The 17,832-nt window shown below is 44.8% G+C and overlaps 1 protein-coding gene across 1 annotated transcript in view; it reads left to right on the forward strand.

Moving 5' to 3' along the window:
- The window catches only part of LOC116509709 (DEP domain-containing mTOR-interacting protein-like), a 40,888-nt gene extending 23,504 nt beyond the window's left edge, over positions 1-17,384 (forward strand). The window contains exons 3-9 of the mRNA XM_032218975.1: positions 3,184-3,307; positions 5,598-5,776; positions 6,923-7,108; positions 10,563-10,703; positions 13,991-14,061; positions 15,820-15,924; positions 17,259-17,384. Of these exons, the coding sequence (XP_032074866.1) occupies positions 3,184-3,307; positions 5,598-5,776; positions 6,923-7,108; positions 10,563-10,703; positions 13,991-14,061; positions 15,820-15,924; positions 17,259-17,384 (932 nt within the window). The remainder of the gene's footprint in view (positions 1-3,183; positions 3,308-5,597; positions 5,777-6,922; positions 7,109-10,562; positions 10,704-13,990; positions 14,062-15,819; positions 15,925-17,258) is intronic.
- Positions 17,385-17,832: the final 448 nt, after the last annotated feature.

The following is a 17,832-nucleotide window of genomic DNA, read 5'->3' on the forward strand; positions in this document are numbered from 1 at the left end:
GGGACTCGCCTACAGCTTCCATCCCCTTTTGACGATTGTTGTTATCGAAGTCTGGCCTGACTCCTTGTGACCCCCATGGACCACAGCATGTTAACCCCATCCAGGGGTGGGATGCTACAGTTTTGCCTGAGTTTGGGAAGAACCCGTAGCTAATGTTATGACCGGTTTGGACAGCCTCTGGCTAGCCCTGCCCACACTTGAGTTGGCTTTTCGGAAGCTACCAAGAAAGGATACAAATAGTGACCATGTGACCCCAGGACAATGCAACCGTCATAAGTAACATGCCAGTTGCCAAGCCACCCCTATTTTGTATTCTGGGGATCCTTCAATGGTCATAAGTGTGAAAACTGTAAGATACTTTTTTTCAGGGTCGTCGTAACTTTGAAGAGTCGCTAAACAAATGTAAGGATTTACAGGGCTACCCGCACTTTTTGTTGTTGTTAAATTCTGGCCTGAATATTCTACAGTCTATTTGGCACCCTTAATAATGAGGGGGGGGGAAACTTTGCACATGTCCATGTTCCAGTGAAAACCAGGCCTTCAAAATATTTCTGCTAAATGCTGACGTCAACGTGTTGCGTGCGCATTCAAAACGGTAATATGTGTGCAGAAAGTCCTCGGCGTAAAGTTTCCTAATGATGCCGTAACTGATTCATAATAATCGAGCCAATGTTTTAATACAGAAACCAGTGATTTATTGATAGCTTCATTAGGCAAGATTTATTCGCAGTTAAACCTTTGCTTTGTTTCATTTGCTTCTGAACTTTCCCCCTTGTTCCTTCCCTCCCCTCAGTCTGTGTCACAAATCACATTACCCAATAGGTATACCCCTCCCAACCCGGCAGCAGTAATCTGAGATCCCATTCCAGCCGACATTATGCGTGGAATGCACTCCCACTCATTCTGTCCCCACGACAACACGAAGAGTTGACTCTCGACTTACAACAGTTTGCTTAGTGACCCTTTGACGTTACCATGGCACGGAAAACAGTGACACGACTAATTTTCACAGTTATGGCCATTGCAGCTTCCCCGTGGTCACATGATAGAAATCCGGAGGTTTGACAACTGGCATGAACTTACGGCGGTTTTGTTATTCCCAAGATCATGTGATCCTCTTTTGCGACCTTCCGGCAAGCAAAGTCAACGGGAAATCCAGATTCCCACTGCAGCGATTCACTTAACAACGGTGGCGAGGAAGGTGGTCAAATGAGGCAAACCTCACTTAACAACTGTCTCGCTCAGCAATGGGAATTTTGGGCTCAACTGTGGTTGTACGTTGAGGACTACCCATACGTTCAAAAGTGTGGTTATGTATTGTAAACACTTTTCTAAGTTTAGTAATGAGATGGTAGATAAAAAGGGCAGGGAGGGTGATTTAGTGCACAGGGCATCTGTTTTCCAACGGGGGAACGTTTGCGGATTTCTTCCTTCTGCCTGAATTACGCAGCTCGGTAAACATTAGGTTTTATATAGCCGGCTGCAGATCCATCTAGAAAGAAGTGAAATGCTGCTACGGGGCTCAGATGGAAGTGCAATTAGTTTAGGGTTAATTATTAACACTCACAGAGCCAGTTTGGTGTAGCCGGTGAAAGCGTCAGGCGTGAAACTGAGAAACGGTGCGTTCTAGTCCCGCCTTGGGTACATAAGTAAGATAAAATAAATTAAAGCAAAACAAAACAAACTGATTCATCATAATCTCCATCATATCTTTTAGTGAAAGCATTTAATATATGTTTGCATGCCTGCCAGCCAGCCAGCCAGCCTGTCTATCTATCTACTGGTACCTGTATCTCTATCATCTATTTATCTCAATTATCTATCTATCTATCTATCTATCTATCTATCTATCTATCTATCTATCTATCTATCTATCTATCTATCTATCTATCTATCATCTATCTATCATCTATCTATCATCTATCTATCTATCTATCTATCTATCTATCTATCTATCTATCTATCTATCATCTATCTATCATCTATCTATCTATCTATCTATCTATCTCTCTCTATCTATCTATCTATCTATCTATCTATCTATCTATCTATCTATCTATCTATCTATCTATCTATCATCTATAGGTATCATCTACCTCATATCTATCTATCTATTTATATCTATCATCTATCTCAATCATTATCTATCTATCTATCTATCTATCTATCCATCCATCCATCCATCCATCCATCCATCCATCCATCCATCTAACTATCATCTATCTATCTATCTATCTATCTATCTATCTATCTATCTATCTATCTATCTATCTATCTATCTATCTTAATCATCTCTCTCTCTATCTGTCTGTCTGTCTGTCTATCTATCTATCTATCTATCTATCTATCTATCTATCTATCTATCTATCTATCTATCTATAATCTGTCTCTGTCTGTCTGTCTATCTATAGCTATCATCTATCTTAATCATCTCTCTATATATATCATCTCTGTCTGTCTGTCTGACGGTCTATCTATCTATCTATCTATCTATCAATCTATCTATCTATCTATCATCTATCTCTCCTTCTTTCTTTCTATCTCTCTCTCTCTCTCTCTATCTATCATCTGTGTCTATATCATCTATCTCACTCATGTCTGTCTGTCTGTCTGATGATGCAGAGAGAGAGAGAGAGAGACAGACAGAGAGACAGACAGAGAGACAGAGACAGAGGTAGTCCTTGACTTATGGCCACAATTGAGCTCAAAATTTCTGCTAAGTGAGATGGTTGTGAAGTGAGTTTTGCCCCATTTTACGACTTTTCTTGCCACAGTTGTTAAGTGAAGCATTGCATTTACTAAGTCAGTAACCCAGTTGTTAAGTGACTCTGGTTTCCCCCTTGCCTTTGCTTGTCAGAAGGTGGCAAAAGGGGATCACGTGACCCCAGGACACTGTGACCGTCATAAATATGAGTTCAGTTGCCAAGTGCTTAAATTTTGATCGCGTGACCATGGGGGTAACTGCAATGGTCATAAGTGTGAAAAATGGTCATAAGACATTTTTTCCAGTGCTGTTGTAACGTCCAACGGTAGCTAAATGAACTTGTAAGTTGAGGACTCCCTGTATTTTCCCAAATGTAACCTTGCATTTTTGTCTCTGGGAGGCCAGGCTGCCTTTGGGGGGAGCGAAGGGCCTGAGTGGGGCCTCGGAAGGGCCTAAGAATTGTCTTCCATGCTTTCCAGTCTGTGACGAACATTCGGACTACAAGGACGCTAAGCTCCTCTATCGCTTCCGCAAGGATGATGGGACCTTCCCACTCAACAAGGAAGTCAAGGTGTTCCTGAGAGGACAGAGCCTCTACGAGACGTACGTGAGCCCCCCGCCCCCCCTGGAAGCAGCCCTGGACCCCATTTCTCTGGGTTTTAATTTGGGGGGGGGATTTGGAAAAAAGGAGATACGTGGGAATTAATGCCTTCCTTCTTTCCTCCCTCTCTCCTTTCCTCTCAACTCCTTTTTTCCGCCAGTCTCCTCCCTCATTTTCCATCTCCTTCCTTCCTTCTTTCTTTCCTCCCTCCCTCTCATCTCCTTTCCTCCTCTCATCTCTTCCCTCCTTATTTCCCATCTCCTTCCTTCCCTCCCCCCTTCCCTCTCATCTCCTTCCTTCCTCCCATCTCCTCCCTCATTTTCCATCTCCTTCCTTCCTTCCTCCCTCCCTCTCATCTCCTCCCTCCCTCATTTCCCATCTCCTTCCTTCTTTCCTTCCTTCCTTCTTCCCTCCCTCTTATCTCCACCCCCTCCTTATTTCCCATCTCCTTCCTTCTTTCCTTCCTTCCTTTCCTCCCTCCCTCTCATCTCTTTTCTTCCTCTCATCTCCCCCCTCCATCATTTCCCTCTTTCCTTCCTTCCTTCCTCCCTTTCTGTGGATGAAGGGAGAGAGAAAGAAAGAAGGGATTTTACAGCTAGATAGTTTTGCAAAAAAGGTGAAAGAAAAGGAAGAGAGGGAGGGAGGGAGGAAGGAAGAAAAAGAAAGAAAGAAAGAAAGAAAGAAAGAAAGAAAGAAAGAAAGAAAGAAAGAAGGCATGAAAATTGGCTGGGTGGCTTTGGGCCAATCACCAGGAGATTATGAGTTCTAGTCCCACTTCAGCCACGCAAGCTGGCTGAGTGACTTGAGGCCCAGCCCCTCGCTCCCTCCCTCTTTCTCTCTCTCTCCCTCTCTCTCTCCCTCCCTCTCTCTCTCCCTCCCTCCCTCTCTCTGCCTCCCTCCCTCCTTCCATCTCTCTCTCTCTCTCTCTCTCAGCCCAATCCACCTCACAGGGTTGTTGTTCTTGTGGGGAAAATCGGAGGAGGAAGAAGCATTAGGCTTGTTCACCACCTTGAATTATTTATAAAAAATAAAAAAGGTGGGACATAAATAAATATCTCTAAGGGGGCTGTGCAATTGTAAGTTGAATTTGCTCCTGCAGAGCTGGCAATTATTCCCCCCTCCCCCTCTTCAGTCATTGCCATTATTGGTGTCACTGAGGAAAGAAAACGGCAGGGACTAGTAACTTTGGTGGCATTCGAAGCATTGCAGTCCTTTCTAGATCTGAGGACTAATTCAGCCACTTGTCCAAAGCCAAAAACTGACTAGAAGGTCCAACAATGTAAACAATAGAGAAATAAAATAGGCCTGCACTGCCCTCCAGTGGTGATAAATGAATTAGAATCCTTGTAAAACTATAGATGATCTCATTTCTGCCACCTCCTTTTTCATTTGACGCTGCTTGGAATTACAGGTGGTTCTCATTTAGTGACTGTTCAAAGTTATAAAGGTAAAGGTTCCCCTGGCACATATGTGCTAGTCGTTCCCTACTCTAGGGGGCAGTGCACATCTCCATTTCAAAACGGAAGAGCCAGCGCTGTCCGAAGACATCTCCCTGGTCATGTGGCTGGCATGACTAAATGCCGAAGGGACACAGAATGCTGTTCCCTTCCCACTAAAGGTGGTTCCTAATTTTCTACTTGCATTTTTTACGTGCTTTCGAACTGCTAGGTTGGCAGAAGCTGGGACAAGTCACGGGAGCTCGCTCTGTTACACGGCGCTAGGGATTCGAACCAGCAAATTGCTGACCTTTCTGATCGACAAGCTCAGCGTCTTAGCCACTGAGCCACCATGTCCCTGTTACCCTACCTTACCTGACTTCTAAAGTACAAGTAGTCCTCAACTTATGACTGCAAAGTGAGCCCAACATTTCTGTGGTTAAGTGAGACATTGGCGAAGTGAGTGTCACCCCGTTTTACGACCTTTCTTGGCGTAGTTGTTAAGGGAATCTGACTTCCTGATAAGACTTTGCTGATCAGAAGGTCGCAAAAGGGGAATCACGTACCCCGGGACACTGCGGCAGTCGTAAATATGAACCGGTGGCCAAGCATCTGAATTTTGATCATGCAACCATGGAGATGCCTGAAATGGTGAAAAATGCTCCCGGGTCACTTTTCCCCTCCTCCCAGTTCTGTCGTACCTTTGAATGGTCACTAAATGAACTGTTGTAAGTCGAGGACTATAAGTACTTCTGCCCAGTGTGACTTGGGTTTGCTGCATGTCTGAATAGGATTCGTGGTGGGCTTAACTCAGCCGATATCCTTGTTTCGGGGTCTTCTTGCCTCTTGATTGCAGGCTGATCAGCATGGACAACTCTATTCTCAAAGCCAGAGAAGAGAACCTGGTTAAATTCCAGAGGAGCTTTTTGGGGTGTGAGATGGTTGACTGGCTGGTGGAGGAAGGGGAGGTTGCCAACCGGAAGGAAGCGACGGAGCTCTGCCAAACCCTCCTGGAACACGGGATCATCCAGCAAGGTACATGCCAAAGGAAATGCCCCTGAGATGTTGGCACAGGAGGCTGAAAAAGAGGCAGAAGAGAATATTTGAAGCTGAGAGCTGAACTGTGGGGTCTTTGGTGCTCTCTGAGCTTCGCGGTTTTCTTGCAGGCATTTCACTGCCCAAGTCGGTAACATCATCGGTTACATTGGTAGGGAATGGGGTTTGCACTGATGAAGTTCCCTAGTTTGCTAATGAAACCACCTCAATAAAACCACTTGAGAGACCGCCTGCTGCCAATTACCTCCCAAAGACCCGTCAGATCTCACAGGGTCGGCCTCCTCCGGGTTCCGTCTACCAGCCAATGCCATCTGGCTACTACCCGGGGGAGGGCCTTCTCTGTGGCAGCTCCGGCCCTTTGGAATGAACTCCCCGCGGAGATCCGGACCCTCACCTCTCTCCAGGCCTTCCGGAAAGCCGTTAAAACCTGGCTGTGCCGGCAGGCCTGGGGTTGATGAGTTCCCCTCCCCTCTCGACTGGTATGGCTGTGTGATTTTCGTGTATTTTAATTATGTGTACTGTTGTTTATGTTCCCTTTCCCCTTTGAGTTATTCACCGCCCTGAGTCCCTCCTGGAGAAGGGCGGCAGACAAATAAACCAAAACTAAACTAAACTAAACACCTCATTTTCGGCCTCTACATCCCATTTCCAGCATCCGCGCGCTCCATTTTCCGCCTCTTCCAGGCAGCAGGGATCGGAATGTGTGGGAAATGGGGTGCACGGAGGTCAAAGGCGGGGCAGCGGAGGCAGCAACAGGCTATGGCAATCCCTGCAGCCTGAAACAGCTGATGGTCGGGAGGTCGATCCAACTGACAATCAGCTGTTTGTGCTCATCAGGCTGTGCTGAAGCTGAAATTGAAAGGGGCTGTTTGCTATTTGCTGCAAGGAGGCAAATTGCTGGGAGGCAGAGAATTCCCCCCCCTTTTTTTTCCTCCCCCAAAGCTAGGTGTGGCTCCAAAAAATAAGAGTAATTGCTTTATTGCATTTTGGGATTTTGTAAACTGTCTGCTGGAGTGGATGTAAATAAGTGGATAACAATAACAATGGTTCACAGCTGGATTAAAGAGGATTGAATGCTTGCTGTGTTTCCCCCCCCCCCCATCTTGCTGCTCCTTCTTTCCACAGTCTCCGCTCAGTGCCATTTTTACGACCGGGATCTCCTCTACCAGTTTCGTATCAATTTCCGCCGAAGGAGGAGACTCACGGAGCTGCTGAGTGAAACCCTGCACAGATCTCTTTCGGACAGCCCTGACAGCCCCTTCTGTCTCCGCAAGCTGAACCCCGAGCTGAGCCCCTCCAGTTTCTTGTCAGGTACCTGACTCTGAAGATATTGGGGGGAGGGGGGCAGGAAGGAAAAAGGAGGAGGAGGAAAGGTAGGAAGGAAGGAAGAAGAAGAAGAAAGAAAGGAGAGAGAAGGAAAGAAGGGAGGAGAGGAGGAGGAGAGGGAAGAGAAGGGAAGAAGAGAGGGGAGGAAGAAAAGAGAAGGGAGAAGTAGAGGAAAGAAGAAAAGGGAAGGGAAGGGAAGGAAGAGACAGGAAAGAGAAGGGAGAAGTAGAGGAAAGAAGAAAAGAAGGAAGGGAAGGGAAGGCAAAGGAAAGGGAAGTGGAAAGAAAGAAAGAGAAGGGAGATGTAGAGGAAAGAAAGAAAGGCAAGGAAGGGAAGGTAAAGAAAAGGAAAGGAAAGGGGAAGGAAGGAAAGAGAAGGGAGAAGTAGAGGAAAGAAGGAAATGAAAGGAAAGGAAGGGAAGGTAAAGGAAAGGAAGGGAGGGGAAGAGAAGGGGGAGGAAAGAAAGAGAAGGGAGAAGTAGAGGAAAGAAGGAAAGGAAGGGAAGGGAAGGCAAAGGAAAGGGACGGGGGGAAAAGAGAAGGGAGAAGTAGAGGAAAGGAAAAGAAAAGAAAGGAAAGGGAGAAAAATAGGAGGAAAAGAAAGGAAAGGAAGAAAAGGAAAGAAGAAAGGAGAGAGGGGAGGAAGGTGCGAGGAGGAAGGAAAAGAAAGGGGAAAGAGAAGAAGGAAGGAGGGAGAGAGAAGGATGAAAGAGAAGGAAGAATTTTCCTTTGGAGGAGGAATAGAGAAGAACAAAATCTGGTTCCCACATCCAGCTCTACTTCTTCATTTATCCCAGCACTTCCTGGAATGACAGACATCCATTATCTTTTGTCTCCCTGCAAACGTTGGCATGGATTTAAAAAAATTTTTTTTTTAATGTCGTAAGATGCTAGCAGTCACCTATGTGTGAATTGGGCGTGAATACACATTTATTTCATACATAAACACATACATGCAAATATACAAACACGCACGAAAAACGGAATTTTGAAAAACTGCACATTCCTAATATTCTCACACTTTTTTTCTGCTTTGCAAATCTTATTCTCCAGATAATGGAGAATCTGCCATCCGCCAAGCCTCCATTTATGGCCCGCAGAAAATATGCATGCTTGTTTGAACGTGTTTCGCCCAAAGAATTCCATTAAAAAAAAAAAAATAATGACACATTTGGGCCAACAAATTGCCATAATATCATACAGAAGTTCTGCACACTTCCTTTAAAGCATGCATTTTTGTTGAATATATTTCCTTGAATAGCTATTGAAAAAGAACAGTGAATGTCAACCAGTGACTTTCAAATGATTTTCAGGAGGCAGGTGGCTTAAGATAGTTAAGGAATCACGCTGGACAGATGTCAATTGAATATATTTTTGTACAAAAATTTGAAACCGGGACAAATTCTCCCTTATCTCAGCTCCTGGCCCTCAATTGCTTAGAATAGCAAGCCGGGCTATAAGGCCTGAGCTACAAATCCATTTATATTTTCACTCTGTGCTATTATTGCTATGACTACCATTTGCCCAGATTTAGAAAAGAATGCTATTTATTCAACTGGAAAGGTTAAAGAAATAAAACTTATTTTCACAACAGAATGTGAAATGCTGCAGTTTTGGTCAAAGGCTGCATAAACTGACAGACAGACAGACACACATAAGAAGTGTTAATACCACTTTATAAGGCCTTGGGAAGGCTACACTTGGAATACTGCATCCAGTTTTGGTAGCCATGATGTAGAAGAGATGTGGAGACTCTAGAAAGAGTGCAGAGAAGAGCAACAAAGATGATTAGGGGACTGGAGGCTAAAACATATGAAGAATGGTTTGCAGGAACTGGTATGTCTAGTTTAAAGAAAAGAAGAACTAGGGGAGACATGATAGCAGTTCTTCCAATATCTCAGGGGCTCCCACAAAGAAGAGGGAGTCAAATTATTCTCCAAGGCACCTGAGTGTAGAACAAGAAGCAATGGGTGGAAACTAATCAAGGAGAGAAGCAACTTAGAACTGAGGAGAAATTTCCTGACAGTTAGAGCAATTAATCAGTGAGTCTTCAGAGAAAGCTCCGGAGGTCAAAAACCGGCCCTAGAGACAAACCAAAAGTCACCATTCCCGAACTTCCAGGTTCCCCGTAGGTCCATTTTTCTCCTTCTGGAGGCTTCAGGAGGGCTTCCCTGAAGGCTCCGGAGGCCAAAAACCAGACGTACGAGTTTGGGAAAGGACTTCTGGTTTGTCTGTAGGGCCATTTTTCGTCCTCTGGAGCCTTTAGGGAAGCCTCTTGAAAGCTCTGGAGGTCGAAAATCAGCCCTACGGACAAACCGGAAGTCACCATTCCCGAACTTCCGGTTTCCCCGTCGGTCCGTTTTTTGCTCTCCGGGACAGCTCCTGAAGCCTCCAGAGGGCCTTTTTTGGGGGGGGGGGCTGTTTTCACCCTCCCCAGGCTCCTGGAAAGTCTCTGGAGCTTGGGGAGGGTGAAAAAAACCGTGCCAAAAGTGGGAGGAGGGGGCGCTGGTCATGTAAACATGCACACGCAGGGGATGTGCATAGCATTATGGGTGTGGCACACCTGCGTATGACCCCCTCCTGCGCTCCCCCCGCTTTTGGCTCGGGAGCCAAAAAACGTTAGCCATCCTAGAGAAAAGAAGGGCTAGGAGGGACATGATAACAGGGTTTCAGTATTTGAGAGGCTGCCACAAAGAAGAGGGGGGGACAAATTGTTCTACAAAGCACTACTAGAAGATAAGACAAGAAAAATGGATGGAAACTAATAAAAGAGAGAAGCAAGCTGGAATTAAGGAGAAACTTCCTAACAGTGAGGACGATTAACCAGTGGAAGAGCTTGGAAGCTTGGGCCATTTTTCACACTTACGACTTTTGTAGCATTCCCCATGCTCATATCAATAATCAGATGCCTGGCCCTGGGTTCATACTTATGACCCTTGCAGTCTCCCAAGGTCACATGACCCCCTTTTGCGACCTGCTGACGAGCAAGGTCAGTGGGGAAGTCAGATTCACTCAACATCTGTATTATTCACTTAACAACTATAGCAAGAAAGGTTGTAAAATGTGTGGGGGGGGGGAACTCACTTCGCCAATGTCTCCCTTGACCACAGAAATTTTGGGCTCAATTTGCGGTTGTAAGTTGAGGACTACTTGTACTTTAGAAGTCAGGTAAGGTAGGATAACAAGAACGCAGGGGCTAAGACCCCGAACTTGTCGATCAGAGACATCGGCAGTTCGGTGGTTCAAATCCCTGCAGCGATTCAGTTAACAACGGTGGTCATAAAAGGCCGTAAAATGGGGCAAAACAGATGTTTCCCTTAACAACAGAAATTTGGGGGCTCAATTGTGGTCCCGAGTTAAGGACTACCTGTATATGTTTTAACGAAGCTGGATTTTAACACGTGGCGGCTGACGTCCTCTGAATACCGTTTATTTTTCAGTCCAACCTAATAAGGAAATTAAAATTGTCTCGGCTGTCCGAAGAAGCAGTGTGACTTCCCTGGCTGGAGGATCCAGTCTCTATTATAACCTCTCCCCAAACCTGGGACAGGTGCCAATTGTTGAATGCAATCCCAAATCAGGTGAGCCATTCTTCCTGATGTCTATATATGGAGCCTTTCAGCCACCCAGGTTGTCCCAAAGGTGCTTTTTTTTCAACAGGCACCTGGACTTTCTGCTTTCCTCTTGAGTTAAAATGTTTATTTCCATTTTTCATTTTCGTACAGTCACATATATACTGTGCATAGCCGTGGCTATACAACATTAAACAATAATCACAGCAATTCCTCTTGTCAACAATACCACCCCAAAATAGAAACCCAATATACCTCTTCCACTCTCCATACACCTCTTTCTTCCGCCCCCCTCCAACTTTCTATCTTCCCTCCATCATTTCCCTCTACCCTACTTCCCCTCGCCCTCTACCACTCCTCTCTCCCAGTCCACTCCCTCCCTTCCTTCTCACCCTCCCTCCCATCCTCTCTCTTCTTCTATCCCACTCCTCCTCCCCTTGGTGTATTTCTACTATATGTCAATATACTCAACTTGTCCTATTTTTACAGAGAAATTAAAGAGAAACAGTATACATGTGAAATTGCATTACATTGAAATCTAACACATAGTATATATCCCCCCCTCCCCTCCCTTAACATCCCACCTCCCTCCCCCCCCCCGACTTCCCAGAGCCTGTACACGGTATAGATTTTTAACAAACACAGTCTAAAATATATTGGGGGAAAAAGGAATAGAAACAAAGAGGTTAATAACATCTCTACATTGATCTTAGCTTCTTCCTGTTACACTAACTTTGAACAGTTTAAATTATTCCTGATCTTAAGCATAGGCTATCTGGAATTTCTTAGTCCCATATTTGTTTTGTATATAGTCAATCCAACTTTCTGCTTTCTCTTTGAAGGCGTTTCACTTCCCATCCAAGAAGCTTCTTCATTCTTCCTTACGTTTACTTTCCCTTTTAAAATACCATATTTTTGGGAGTATAAGATGCACCGGAGTATAAGACGCACCAAGATTTTGAGAGGAAAATTAAAAAAAAAAAAAACGTTTTTGCACTCTGCAGACCAACCAAAAACGGGCCGTTATTCGCTGATTTCTGCCCTCCCCAGCCCCCAGGAGCACTCTACGAGCCTCCTAAAGGCTGTGCATGGCCATTTTTGTGAAGGGGGCGGGGTTTTTGGAGGAAAAAAATGCTGTATTCAGTGTATAAGACGCACCCAGATTTTCAGCCTCTTATTTGAGGGGAAAAGGTGTGTCTTATACTCTGAAAAATACGGTAAGTGGAGCATGAAACAAGAGGTGGTGTTGGAAGAAATATCCGTCTGGGTTCAGTTTCAAGTGGGGGAAAAGGACACTGGAAACATGGCGGCTGTTTGGACAGATGGTTTTAATGGTGGACAGGACCACATGGTTTGAGATCTTGGGGGGAAAAGGGGGCTCACATGCCTCGAAGATCTTGAAGAAAAAGGGAAGAGATGCTGAGGGAGTCTGAGTTTTATACCCTCTCTTGGGCCCCGCCTTGGAGCTTCCTGTTCCTGTGTAAGAAATGTATTCTGATTGGTGGTCAGACTCCCAGGGGGCGGGGTTCTTAGCTGACTTTGTAGGCTGTCTGTCTTTTGATTCCCAAGCTTGGTTGAGCTGTTGCTGGGGGATGATGTAAGGAAAAGGCTTTGGGATTCCTATTATGGCTCTGCCTGAAGGAGGCAGATCTTTGTTATGTAGAATAGACTGGCTCAGGCCTTAATGGCCCATTTGACAAAGATGGGGAGGGGCTGAGTGTCTGCCTCCCTTTTAGGGGGAAATATTCTGCCCTTTTAATATTTCCTAAAATATCTCATTTTCTAGGAGAGGGGTGGGTTTGAACTTCCTACCATGGCATCACAAGGAGTGATTATATACAGGTAATCCTCAACTTACAACCCTTTGTTTAGTGACCATCCAAAGCTACCACATCACTGAAAAAAGGGACGTGACCATTTCTCACACTCGTGACCATTGCGGCATCCCTGTGGTCATGTGACCAAAATACGGATGCTTGGCAACTGGTTCACATTTATGACGGTTGCAATGTCCTGGGGTCACGTCATCCTCTTTTGCGACCTTCTGGCAAGCAAAGTCAAGGGGGAAGCCAGATTCACTTAACAACTGTGTTACTTACTTAACAACCACAGTGACTCACTTAACGACTGTGTCAAGGAAGATCATAAAATGGAGGCAAAACTCAGTCAACAATTGTCTTGCTTGGCAAGAGATATTTTGGGCTGTAAGGTGAGGACTACCTACAATATATAACTGATCTGCCTATCATATTTTCCCCCTTTCCTTTTTAAAAAATAATAATAATACCTTTATTAAATTTCAAAGTCAAACATTAAAATACAAGCGAACCTAACAGAGAACAGGAAATAGCAAAACTAATGATAAAAGTGACCAATAATTACAACCAACACATTTAAGGGTCTTCAATATATTTTAAGGGACGCGGTGGCTCAGTGGCTAAGACAGCGAGCTTGTCGATCAGAAAAAGGTCGGCAGTTCGGCGGTTTGAATCCCTAGCACCGTGTAACAGAGCGAGCTCCTGTTACTTGTCCCAGTTACTGCAAACCTAGCAGTTTGAAAACATGTAAAAAATGCAAGTAGAAAAAAATAAGAACTATCTTTGGTGGGAAGGTAACGGCCTTTGGCGTTTAGTCATGCCGGCCACATGACCACAGAGACGTCTTCGGACAGTGCTGGTCCTTCGGCTTCGAAATGGATATGAGCACCGCCCCCTAGAGTCGGGAAAGGCTAGCACATATGTGCGAGGGGAACCTTTACCTTTAATGCCTTTTAGTTTGAAAGAGAATCAGTAATTGTTTATTTGTTTATTAGCAATAGCAATAGCAGTTAGACTTATATACCGCTTCATAGGGCTTTCAGCCCTCTCTAAGCGGTTTACAGAGTCAGCATATCGCCCCCACAGTCTGGGTCCTCATTTCACCCACCTCGGAAAGTTGAAAGGCTGAGTCAACCTTGAGCCGGTGAGATTAGAACCGCTGAACTGCAGATAACAGTCAGCTGAAGCGGCCTGCAGTACTGCACCCTAACCACTGCGCCATCTCGGCTCCTATAAATTTATATGCTGCGTACCTTGCCTAGAAATTCAACAACCAGCTTCCAAATTTAAGCAGATAATACCAATATTTTAAAATACTAATAATCCACTTTCTAAAATACCCACATATATAAAACATTATTCTCTTAATCTTAAGGCAACCGAGAATAAATGGTCCAATTATTTGATTATTTGAAAAGCTAGAATGTCTCTCTCATTCAATCCAATCTAATCCTCAATTTTTCTTTCTTTCCATGTAAGTCTTGAAGAAATCTGTCACCAATGAAGAGCTGTTGACTCCCGGAGCACCTTACATCAAGAAAACACTGACAGTGAGTCTGTAGGTCACCACGTTAGCCTTCTGGCTGAATCCATCTTTGTGACTGGACTCAGAACATCCCTGAGTATTTGTAGATAAAAGTTTCACTTCCAGGTCATTCCTACTGAAGTGGTGGACACATACATGTGATGTCTTTGACAATGGTGCGATAAGTCATCTCCCACTCTTTTATTTTAACATATTAAAAGAGTTGGAAGGGACCTTAGAGGTCATCTAGTCCAACCCCCCCTCAAGCAGGAGACGCTACACCCATTTCTGACAATGGCAGTCCAGTCTCTTCTTGAAAGCTTCCAGTGATGAATCTCCCACAATTTCTGAAGGCAATTTCTATTCTATGGGTTGATCGTTCTCACTGTCAGAAAATTCCTTCTTCTTTCCAGGTTGAATCTCTCCTTGGTCAGCTTCCATCCATTATTCCTTGCCTGGCCTTTAGATGGTTTGGACAATAGCTTGACCCCTTCCTCTCAGTGGCAGCCCCTCCAATATTGGAAGACTGCTATCATGTCTCCCCTGGTCCTTCTCTTCATTAGACTAGCCATGCCCACTTCCTGCAACCATTCATCGTATGTTTTAGTCTCCAGTCCCCTAATCATCCTGGTTGCTCTTCTCTACATGGCTTTTGACTTCTCAGTCTATCTAGTCAGTGGTGGGATTCAATTTTTTTTACTACTAGTTCTGTGGGTGTGGCTTGGTGGGCGTGGCAGGGGAAGGATACTGTAAAATCTCTATTCTCTCCCCACTCCAGGGGAAGGTTACTGCAAAATCCCCATTCTCTCCCAATCAGCTGGGACTTGGGAGGCAGAGAATAGATGGGGGTGAGGCCAGCCAGAGGTTCTCCGAACTACTCAAAATTTCTGCTACTGGTTCTCCAGAACTGGTCAGAACCTGATGAATCCCACCTCTGTGTTCCTCAGCCTTGGTCGCACTAAGAAGTATGGACTTCAACTCCCAGAATTCCCCAGGCAGTTGGGGAACTGAAGTCCACACCTCTCAGAGTCTCCAAGGTTGAGAAATGCTGCTCTATCTTGGGACCGGTGGCCTGCCTGCCACCCAAGGGGTAAGGATGGTACCTTCTCATAGCATCAACCAAGGATGACCCAACAAGTTTCCCCATCTTTAATTCTTGGAGACTTTGTGGAAACATCCATGTATTTGTCTTGAGCACAGTATCGGAGTCATTCACCACTGCCTTTTTCCCAAGATGCATCTTGATTTCCTATCCTACTCTGTAGCCTTTCCTCAGCTTTCCTCTCGGAGTCCATCCACGCCCGACCATGTTGAGTTTCCAAACACAGACAAAGTCTGTAGAAGTGTGGGTCAAAAGAAGAATCAAGCAATAATATGTTTTGTGGATACATAGATAAAGTTTTCTTTTCCTTCCTTCCTCCTCCCCCTCTCCTCCTCCTCCTCTTCTTCTTCTTTTCCTCCTCTTCTCCTTTTCCTTCCCCCCCTCCCACTCCTCTTCCTCTTCTCCTCCCTCCTTCTCTTCTCCTCTTCTCCTTCTCCTTCCTTCTCCTCCTCCTCCTCCTCTTCTCCTTCTCCTTCCTTCTCCTCCTCCCCCTCCCCCTCCTAATCTTATTCTCTTCCTCCTCTTCTTCTCCTTTTCATTCTCTTCCTCTTCTTTTTTCTCCTCCTCATCCTCCTCTTCTCTCCCCTCCCCATATTCCCCTTCCTCCTCCTCTTCTTCTCCTTCTTCTCCTCCCTTCCCCCTCTTCTTCCTGCTGCTCCTTGTTTACCTCCTCATTTGCAGATTGTAGGGGATGCAGTTGGCTGGGGTTTTGTAGTGCGTGGAGGTCAGCCATGCCACATCCAAGCTGTAGATCCAGGAGGACCAGCTGCTGCTGCTGGCATGAAGGTACTAGAATTTGAGCCTCATGAATTAGATATATAGAGACTTCACCTTTGATTCCTTTCGCAGACAAGGACCTTCCATCCATCCACTGCTCATGTTTATTTTTATATATATATATATATATATATATATATATATATATATATATATATATGTGTGTATGTATGTATGTATGTATGTATGTATGTATGTATGTATGTATGTATACACACACACACACACATATATATATAATAGATTAGTACATAGATATAAGATAGAGGAGTGAGAGAGGGGTGTTTTTGTGTGTGTGTGTGTGTGTGAGAGAGAGATGATAGATTAGTAGATAGATATAAGATAGAGAGATAAGGGTGTGTGTGCGCGCGTCTGTGTGTGAGAGTGAGAGAGACAGAGACAGAGAAGAAATAGAAGAGAGAGACACAGAGAGAGATGATAGTAGAGAGATATGAGAGAGAGATGAGAGGGGTGTGTGTGTGTGTGTGTGTGTGAGAGAGAGAAGAGAGACAGAGATATGATAGATTAGTAGATAGATATAAGAGAGAGATGAGGTGTGTGTGAGAAAGAGACAGAGAGAGACAGAGAGAGAGACAGAGAGACAGAGACACAGAGACAGAGAGACAGAGAGAGAGAGAGAGATGATATATTAGTAGATAGATATAAGAGAGATGAGGTGTGTGTGAGAAAGAGACAGAGAGAGACAGAGAGAGACAGACACAGAGAGAGAGACAGAGAGAGAGAGAGATGATATATTAGTAGATAGATATAAGAGAGAGATGAGGTGTGTGTGAGAGAGAGACAGAGACAGAGAGAGAGACAGAGAGAGACAAAGACACACACACACACACACACACAGAGACAGAGAGAGAGAGAGAGAGAGAGAGATGATAGATTAGTAGATAGATATAATAGAGAGATGAGGTGTGTGTGTGAGAGAGAGAGAGACAGACAGAGAGAGACAGACAGAGACACAGACACACACACACACACACAGAGACAGAGAGAGAGAAAGAGAGAGAGAGAGAAGGGAGACAGAGAGAGAGAAAGAGAGAGAGAGAGAAGGGAGACAGAGAGAGATATGATAGATTAGTAGATAGATATAATAGAGAGATGAGGTGTGTGTGTGAGAGAGAGAGACAGACAGAGAGAGACAGACAGAGACACAGAGACACACACACACAGACACACACACACACACAGAGAGAGAGAGAGAGAGAGAGAGAGAGAGAGAGAGAGAGAGAGAGAGAGAGAGAGAGAGAGAGAGAGAGAGAGATACAAAATAGATAGAGTGTTGTTTAGTTCAGGGGTGTTTTACTTGTCTCTCTTTCTTCCTTTTCCAGGTCTGCCAATTTGTCTACTCGGTGAATGGAATGTATGTTTTACATTTGGATTACCAGACTGTGAGCAATCTCATTGTGACAGGACCTCGGACTCTGGTGCTCGAAGTGATGGAAGAAGATGAATGAGGGTTTTCCTCCTTCCTCCTCTCCCCAACATTTTGAGATCAGCATTCGCTTTGCCAGCTGTGGTGTCAACTCTGAAGCTAGCTGGACATGTGGAAGATCTGATCCATGTCCTTGAACCCTAAAAAACATTGGTTTTTTATATTTTTATATCTATTACCTTCTCAACCTCAGCAAGTTAAAGATGTGTGGACTTCATGGCTGGCTGGGGATTTCTGGATGTTGAAGTCCAGAACATGTTCAAGTTACCAAGGTTGAGAAATACTGAGGAAGTGAGGGACAAAGAAGTGGGAGTCGGCTTATTTTCCAAAGCCCCTGAAGGCAGGACAAGAAGCAATGGGTGGAAACTAATCAAGGAGAAAAGCAACTTAGAACTAAGGAGAAATTTCTTGACAGTGAGAACAATTAATCAGTGGAAGAACTTGCCTCCAGAAGTTGTGAATGCTCCAAC

This window comes from Thamnophis elegans, chromosome 5, assembly GCF_009769535.1.
Source record: "Thamnophis elegans isolate rThaEle1 chromosome 5, rThaEle1.pri, whole genome shotgun sequence".
Lineage (NCBI taxonomy): Eukaryota > Metazoa > Chordata > Lepidosauria > Squamata > Colubridae > Thamnophis > Thamnophis elegans.